The 8,758-nt window shown below is 37.1% G+C and overlaps 2 protein-coding genes across 2 annotated transcripts; both read right to left on the bottom strand.

The window, feature by feature from the left end:
• Positions 1-4,377: 4,377 nt before the first annotated feature.
• Positions 4,378-5,694, bottom strand: LOC108740070. Its single transcript, XM_018474261.2, has 2 exons — positions 5,270-5,694; positions 4,378-5,158 (listed from the first exon to the last, which is right to left on the bottom strand). Exons 1-2 carry the CDS (start codon positions 5,421-5,423, stop codon positions 4,995-4,997), a joined length of 318 nt encoding a protein of 105 aa, XP_018329763.1. The 5' UTR covers positions 5,424-5,694; the 3' UTR covers positions 4,378-4,994.
• An 86-nt stretch (positions 5,695-5,780) lies between these two features.
• On the bottom strand, positions 5,781-7,096 carry LOC112905176. Its single transcript, XM_025977079.1, has 2 exons — positions 6,387-7,096; positions 5,781-6,285 (listed from the first exon to the last, which is right to left on the bottom strand). Exons 1-2 carry the CDS (start codon positions 6,441-6,443, stop codon positions 6,019-6,021), a joined length of 324 nt encoding a protein of 107 aa, XP_025832864.1. The 5' UTR covers positions 6,444-7,096; the 3' UTR covers positions 5,781-6,018.
• Positions 7,097-8,758: the final 1,662 nt, after the last annotated feature.

Here is an 8,758-nt window from a genome sequence, read left to right as displayed (position 1 = left end):
AAAAAAACAAGAAAAATATATTTAACAGTTTTATTTTATATTGTAATTACCCCAAGCATAGGTTGAAACCCCATCCTCCTTTATATGTCTATTATCATCTAAACAACTTAAGGATATTTTATTTACATTTTGCGTATATATATTATGTATTTGAGATCTAAATATTAACATATTACTATAATAAATCTTCTGCTTATACAAACAATCTCTGTAATTGGTTATACTTAATTTATCTACAGCAATTTTCTTAACCCCTTTCGCTTTCTTTACAACCTTATTATCTGTTACATCTATAGAATACATTTACGCACTACGCAAAACCGATGATGTTTGAATCGCCCTTGTAATGTAATAGTCATTAGACTACTTATAATACGGTGTGTTAGATTTGTTAACGCTTTAACCATTATTATACTTATGTTCAGTAGCACTTCTACTATGTACTTTAACGATCTAACACCCGGTATGAGTCTTTTTTATACAAAAAATTATTTACGTCAAACGGATCTACTTATCGACCTTTGTTGTTAATTATAAAAACAAACTATAATCACCATTTGTTTTCTTCATGAATGCCACCTTAGGCGCACGTGTGTTTCTCGTTCCAAAACTAAACAAATTATAATCACCATTTGTTTTCTTCATGAATGACACCTTAGACGCACGTGTGTTTCTCGTTCCAAAAGTCTATCAGGTTATATCAGTATAAAAGACTCAAATTTCAAGCTTAAATCACATCCGACTCAACTTTGCATCTGGTAAGCATTTAATATTATTTGTATTGATAGAGGTAGACGATAAAATTTTTTTTTTGTGGATGACGAGGAGGAGGATATCGTCGTCGGCGGTGAATCGCAAATGTTTCCTAACGACATGGGATACTACAACAACAACAATAGTCAGTTCCTATAATTTTTGGTTTTTTAAGACACCACAAGTAGTATAGCGATAGAGTAACTGGAACACTTCGATGGTCTACTTTGTATTATACCTATATGTAAATAAAAAACATTATAATCTAAATGAAAGCTAAAGTTTAATTTAATTTACTATAATCGCAAACACAAAGCATATCTCAAATGCTGTATATAAACAATTTTAGAAAAAATTATATAACGTTAGTTATGGATCCGTTACTGCGCGTAAAATAAGTTGTCAAAATATTTAATTTAAAACGATAAAAACACCAACAATTCCAGGAGGAACATCCATGTTTTTATAATCATCATAATAAGGAAAGAGTTCAAAATAGATGAACTCTGCAAACAAAAAAATAAAAATAAAACAATAGTACAATCATTATCACTTATCAGACATATTCATATTTCACGCCTCAGCTATGGCCACCGCCGCCGCCGCAGCATCTGCAGCAGCAGCAGCCATTTTCCCTCCCACGACGACGACGACGACATCTTGTTTTTCAAGTTCAACGAGCGCTCGCGTTCTCTCATTGGTCTAACGATATCACAAGCCACGCCCCCTCGAAAAAAAATACCATATACGGTCATACCCCCACCCCTATCCCAAAAATAACGAACGCTCATTGGTCGAAAGATATCACAAGCCACGCCTCCTCGAAAAATAATACCATATACGGTCATACCANTCACTATACATTTTTTTAGCGCACATTTTAACGCAATGAATTCCCACTTTTTTAAAATGACAACTTTGTCTGAATACAGGGAGCGTAACAGACAATAGCTCAGTTGTGCAATGTATTATAAAGGCGAGGCTTATATACTAGGCTGATACTAACGTAGACTTGTTTATCTTACCTTGGCCTTAACAGGGTGGATATAACTCTCCTCCACTTGGATTGAACTTCGCCCTCTAAATCTTTAAATTGATAATGTGGGGTAGACTGGTGCGGTAGCCATATTGTTGGTGGATACCTCGTACCTACATATAAGGGATGATCTTCTTGGGAAGGGACTTTTTCCGTAGCCTTTGTATTCTTCTTTCTTTTAATTTTCTGTAATATAATATAATTAATACAATAATAAATATAATTGTAAACACAGTTATAGTTGACACGTGAGTTATAAAATTAATTGGTTGAAGATGTAATCGTTTTATCTTCAATCTTCTTTAGTAGTCCTTGGATTTCAGAGAAATCATTAGGTTTTTTCTTAAGTACATTTAAGTTTTGAAATGGTTGAGGTAATTGATATTTATTAAGATGTGTTTGTATTCCATCTATTTTTGTATTGTCTTTAATAAATACATCGTTGTTAGTTTCTAAACTAAAAAGGATTAGTAATAGCGTGGTTGTTGTACAAAAGCAGGGGGTGGAGCATACATAGTAGGTCTGGGTCTATTATGTATTTGTGTAACTTGTGGTTTATTTAATTTGTAACTACTTTGATTTTTCCTAGCACCTAGTTCTCTCATTTGTTGATAATGCAGAGAATTTGCTTCTCTATTTTCTCTGTCTTTGCAAAGTGCTAAGGCAGTAGTAAGGTTATCGGGATTTTTAGTCAAAAGGTATGAGAAATAGGGTTCATTGATTGCTGTGCAAAACACCCTAACAGCTTCTTTTCTGTAATGCTGTGCTAATATTGTTTTTGTTTGGGGTTCTGATATTGAACCTATTAATTTTGAAAGTAATATGTGTATACGTAAATAAAATGATTCGTAATGTTCTCCTTTTTCAATATATGTGCTAGTTAATTGATTATATAGCATAGACGTGGTTTCTGGAGGGCCGAATCTGTCTTTTAATAATTTTTTAATATTTTCCCAACTGGTAGTGTCTTGTAGACATTCTACTTGAATTAACGTAGCGGGATCACCTTTTAATTTATTTATTATGCCTTGCCCTACGGCGGCACCTATTTCACTATTTACTGCTAAATACGGATTTATTACGTTTACTAATAAATCAACTGAATTTATGAAGGAATCTAGTTCGNGTAAGGTTTCTTATATTTTCTATAAACCGCTTGTACATATATAGTTAGAATTAACGCATTTGTAAGTAAACAGTAATATTGTCAGCAAAATGCATTATTTCTTTGAGCAAATAGCCTGTTTGGTTTATGATTTAAAGTGCTGATAAAACGAGATGAACCATCGTTACAGTTATTCTACCAATAAAAGAATTTTATTTCCAAAGTTAATGTTGGAGGGAAAATTGAAGTTTAAACTGGCGTAGCCTTGTCCACGCTCCATTTTGTTTCGACATTCTTGCGACATCTATTGAAAAAAATTCAATAGACAAAAAACAAATTACACACACTTTTACAGAAAATGACGTTTTCAGTATTCTAGCGACATCTCGTTTGATAAAATTCAATAAGCAATAGCTTTAAGCGGGAAATTCAAATAAATACAGGCTCCACCCCCATTTTAGGACAATTCCAGAGGGTCTTCAACAAGAGCTTTTGGGATTGTTGACAAAAGGGGCATACTCCAACCTCTTAAGATGAAGAATGGCCTAGAAAGACCTTCTAAAGATCCAAAATTGGTAAGATGTTGATGGATGAACCGTGGCCTAGATTTGGGGAGCCGTGGCCCATATATAGAACCCCGCTTACTTTACTACTAGTCTGGATTCGCCCAAGGGTGGAAAAACGTGACGGGTAATTTTTGCCTTTTGACAAGAGAGACATTCGCGTGCCCACTTGGCGCAATCGTTATTAGCAGTTGGCCAAATAAATCGCTGGGTCACAAGTTTTATGGAAGCACGGATTCCAGGATGTGTCAGGGAATGTAATTGTTTGAATGCTGCGAAACGAAATGTTGAAGTTAAAAAAGGTCTTGCCCTACCAGTAGAGATGTCGCAGAAAATGGCTTTGTTTGAGCCGGGAATGTGAATACGTTTGAGATCTAGGGATTGGTTAGCGTTGAGAATAATGTTGTAGTTCCCTATAGGATTCCTGCGCAGTAGAAAAAGCTTAGTAATCAATATGTGTTGATAACTCAGAAATCCGTGAGAGTGCGTCTGCGATGATGTTATTCTTCCCAGAAATATGCTGAATGTTCGTAGAGAACTGGCTAATGAAATTGAGGTGCCGTAACTGTCTGGGAAAGCGTTTGTCTGACGGAAGGCAAAGGTAAGGGGCTTGTGATCGGTAAATATAATGAAGTCACGGGCTTCGAGAAAATGGCGGAAATTCTTAATTGTGCGATAAATCGCGAGAAGTTCTCTGTCGAAAGCGCTGTATTTAACTTCAGCGTTCGATAGTTTGGAGGAGAAAAATGCAAGGGGTTCCCAGGTTCCATTGTGGAATTGTTGTAACGCAGAGCCCAAGTGATGGTCGGATGCGTCACAGAAAATTGCTAAGGTAGCATCTGGTTGTGGATGGTGCAGGAGAGAAGTCTGCGCCAGTTGCTCCTTACTTGCATTGATTGCCTCGTTGGCTGTGGGATTCCATTATAGTGGTGCATTTCCTTTGATTTTCCCCAGTAAAAGTTCATTCAGAGCTGAATGAGTGCGGGCAGCGTTAGGCAGAAACTTTCTGTAGAAGTTGAGCATACCCAGGAATCGTCGCAATTGTTTTGCGGTAGTAGGTTTAGGGAAATTGAAGATTGCTGTTACTCTGTCGGGTAAAGGGCGTATTCCATTTGCCGAGACAGAATAACCTAGAAAAGAGACTTCTGTTTTCTGTTCCCAATTTCTTCATGTCCAAGCAACTGTTTGGTGCGAGCCTCTTGTTAGATGCTAAGCCGACGAATGAGTGCTGCCTTGATGGTGGCATATGGTTCAGTCGCCGGTGGGTTGATGATGATGATGTCACGCACTTCGGCTGCGTAACGTGGATCCAAATTGCCCAATACATATCCGAACCTTGTTGATTCCGATGTAATTCCGGAGGCCTCAAAGCTTCGTTCCACCATGCAAAACCAAAGCTCAGGATCGAACGGCACGAAGGGTGGCAACTTCACGGTCAGTCAGTCGACGGCGGAGGGAGGATCGGCGTTTTGAGGACGCGACATGATTAGGCGTTCACGTTGCGGCTGGCCTGGGCAACCTCTTTGTTTATGTGCCGTTATATGTGTCGCTGATACTCACGGTAGGCCGTCCACAGGAGGCTGATTATCTGTAATGAGAGTATTAAGAAGACGAGCCAGTCGCTCCGGTCCAGGGGCGAGGCAGTTGCACTACCAGCGGCAGATTGTGCAATTACAATCTCTTCCTTCGACGGAGACGAACCTATAAGAGTATTGAAGTTATGGCAGATGAGCTGATTTTATTGTAAGGCAGGGTCGGGTGGCACACCCAACAATGGTGAGTATGTTTGTTCCAATAAATTGAACAACTCACGCAAAAAACGTTGATGCTGGAGATATTGGTCCAGATGTGAAGGTTCGCCAGACACAGGGATCGGAGTTGAGGCTTGTAGTTGGGCGACTAGACGGGCAAGACGACGTTCCTTCCTTCGTTGACGACTATTCCAGTGATGGATCCTGCTGTTCATCACGTTGGGGTCACCACTGTAGCCACTCTCTGTCGTATGAGATGAGAGATGTGACTAGCAAAGTTGTGGTTCTGAGAAGAACCGATTTATAAAAGCGTTGGACACATTGCTGTGTCTATGATGAGATGTAGCACTGGTACAGCATCCGATGGTTGATACCTTGCGGTATTCAGGAGTTGATACTATTGCAGTATCTAATAATAGCGAGCCTGGTGTTAGACTAATTTATTCGAATATTTACAGGGTATTTATACAAATTTATTTATTTGGTTTAAATGGCAAAGAACATTTCAGCACTTTACATTTGTGTATGTATTTGCCGTTGACCTAGTAAGTCGTAGTGTGTCGCGACCTAACTAAGTCAGCACAAATGTAGAGGCTTAATTGATTCACAACAATAAATGTTTTCTTGCTATACCGAGTGTTCCCACACAAGCATGTTTTCTTTGTACATTGACAGGCAAAGGAATGTAGCTCGATCCTTTTAATGGTTTATATTCATTCAAAGTATTTTCACTAATGTCCAACCACTATCCCTCTCTTGAAATTCATCAGTTTTCGTTATTATCTGCTGTTTCATATCGTTAAAAATTGATTATAAGTCCTTTTCACTAATTACCGTACACATTTTAGTTTGAAATGATTTAACTGGCATCGTTACCTGATCCTCGAGTAATTTAGCGTACTGACCTAATAACTCCATATTAAACTTGAAAACTGAATGTTTAGTTAGTTGACGTTTTAGTTCGGGAATAGCCCTCAGTTCTACTTCTTTTAAAAACTGAGAAGGCAACAAACATTCGTCCCATTTGTTTTCAAACAGAAGGGTTTCAATTCGTTGCTTGAAATTGCTTCTTACAACCTGTAAATTATACGTTACAGGTTATGAACTTATGAAAAAAATATACACATGTAAATATATGTATATGTACAAAATAACAAAAAATGTTTTCAATAACATACCTTAAAGCCTTCTTCGTGTTGCCAGCGATATGGTTCTGAGGTGTGGAATCTAAACATTTAAAGGAACGTTTACTAAACATACTTCACATATCTTCGAAACCCTGTTTGAAGTCGATGCTGCTTTCAAAGGTTTACGTTTTCTTAAAACTAAATAACTCAGTTCAACATTGGTAGAGGGTTGAAGCTGTTTTCCTTTTATAGACATTAAAGGAAGGTTACGAGCGCAATGTACCTATTAATCGACAGTGTCTCAGCAGTTTCCCTAGTTTTTCGAACGATAAGCCGCAAAATTCACATAAAAACATTTTGAGCACTTCACTTATCGGTAATACAAACTAGATATATATAAATATGTTCTTATTTAAAAATAACCTTTAACTTTAACAAAATAATTCAGAATTAAGTAAATAACAAATAAAGTTGCTATTTAGTCTTACTTAAGGATTCGATAGCTTTCTTTATAAAATCCGGTATATCGCTTTTTAGAATAATGCTACACAGATCATTCTTTGACAAATACCTTGCATTGATCTTATTGATACAAAACAAGACATTACGCAAAACAGATGATGTTTGAATCGCCCTTTTAATGTAATAGTCATTAGACGACTTATAATACCGTGGTAGAGTTGTTGACGCTTTAACCATTATTATACTTATGTTCAGTAGCACTTGGATCTACTTATCGACCTTTGTTGTTAATTATAAAAACAAATTGTAATCACCATTTGTTTTCTTCATGAATGACACCTTAGGCGCACGTGTGTTTCTCGTTCCAAAAGTCTACCAGGTTATATCAGTATAAAAGACTAAAAAATTTCAAGCTTAAATTACATCCGACTCAACTTTACTAAGGAAAGAGTTCAAAATAGATGATTCACCCCACTCTGCAAAAAAAAACAATAGTACAATCATTATCACTTATCACACATATTCATATTTCACGCCTCAGCTTTGGCCGCCGCCGCCGCAGCAGTCATTTTCCCACGACGACGACATCTTGTTTTTCAAGATTAACGAGCGCTCGCGTTCTCTCATTGGCCGAACGATATCAAACAACAACTAATCAGAAAACAAGAACACACACACACAAACCACACCACGCATGCTCATAAGGGAAAAATAATACTATATACGGTCATATACCCCACTACCCCCACTCCTATCCAAAAGTACGAACGCTCATTGGTCGCCCCGCGCATGCGCAGAAAGGAGATAATAATACCATCAATAATCATCCAGAACCGCTATATTACTACTACTTGCAATGCAGTCAATTTCAAATTGATATTGACATGTTTGATGCAGAGGCGTGTGTTTGTTAAGTACTGCTTTTAAAAATGTTGTGGAATGAGTCATTTTGTCCATTTTCTTTTGTTTTGGGTTGACAAAATTCGTTAATTGGAGGTATTTGACCTNAGCAGTTTCCCTAGTTTTTCGAACGATAAGCCGCAAAATTCACATAAAAACATTTTGAGCACTTCACTTATCGGTAATACAAACTAGATATATATAAATATGTTCTTATTTAAAAATAACCTTTAACTTTAACAAAATAATTCAGAATTAAGTAAATAACAAATAAAGTTGCTATTTAGTCTTACTTAAGGATTCGATAGCTTTCTTTATAAAATCCGGTATATCGCTTTTTAGAATAATGCTACACAGATCATTCTTTGACAAATACCTTGCATTGATCTTATTGATACAAAACAAGACATTACGCAAAACAGATGATGTTTGAATCGCCCTTTTAATGTAATAGTCATTAGACGACTTATAATACCGTGGTAGAGTTGTTGACGCTTTAACCATTATTATACTTATGTTCAGTAGCACTTGGATCTACTTATCGACCTTTGTTGTTAATTATAAAAACAAATTATAATCACCATTTGTTTTCTTCATGAATGACGCCTTAGGCGCACGTGTGTTTCTCGTTCCAAAAGTCTACCAGGTTATATCAGTATAAAAGACTCAAATTTCAAGCTTAAATTACGTCCGACTCAACTTTACTAAGGAAAGAGTTCAAAATAGATGATCCACCCCACTCTGCAAAAAAAAAACAATAGTACAATCATTATCACTTATCACACATATTCATATTTCACGCCTCAGCTATGGCCGCAGCAGTCATTTTCCCACGACGACGACATCTTGTTTTTCAAGATTAACGAGCGCTCGCCTCCCCCTCTAAAACAACAACCAATCAGAAAACAAGAACACACACACAAACCACACCACGCGTGCTCATAAGGGAAAAATAATACTATATACGGTCATATGCCCACTCCTATCCAAAAGAACGAACGCTCGTTGGTCGGAAGATTACAAGCCGCGCCTCGCGCATGCGCAGAAAGGAGATAATAATA

This window comes from Agrilus planipennis, unplaced genomic scaffold, assembly GCF_000699045.2.
Source record: "Agrilus planipennis isolate EAB-ADULT unplaced genomic scaffold, Apla_2.0 scaffold267, whole genome shotgun sequence".
NCBI classification, from domain to species: Eukaryota; Metazoa; Arthropoda; class Insecta; order Coleoptera; family Buprestidae; genus Agrilus; species Agrilus planipennis.
This window is presented reverse-complemented; position numbering and strand designations above follow the sequence as displayed.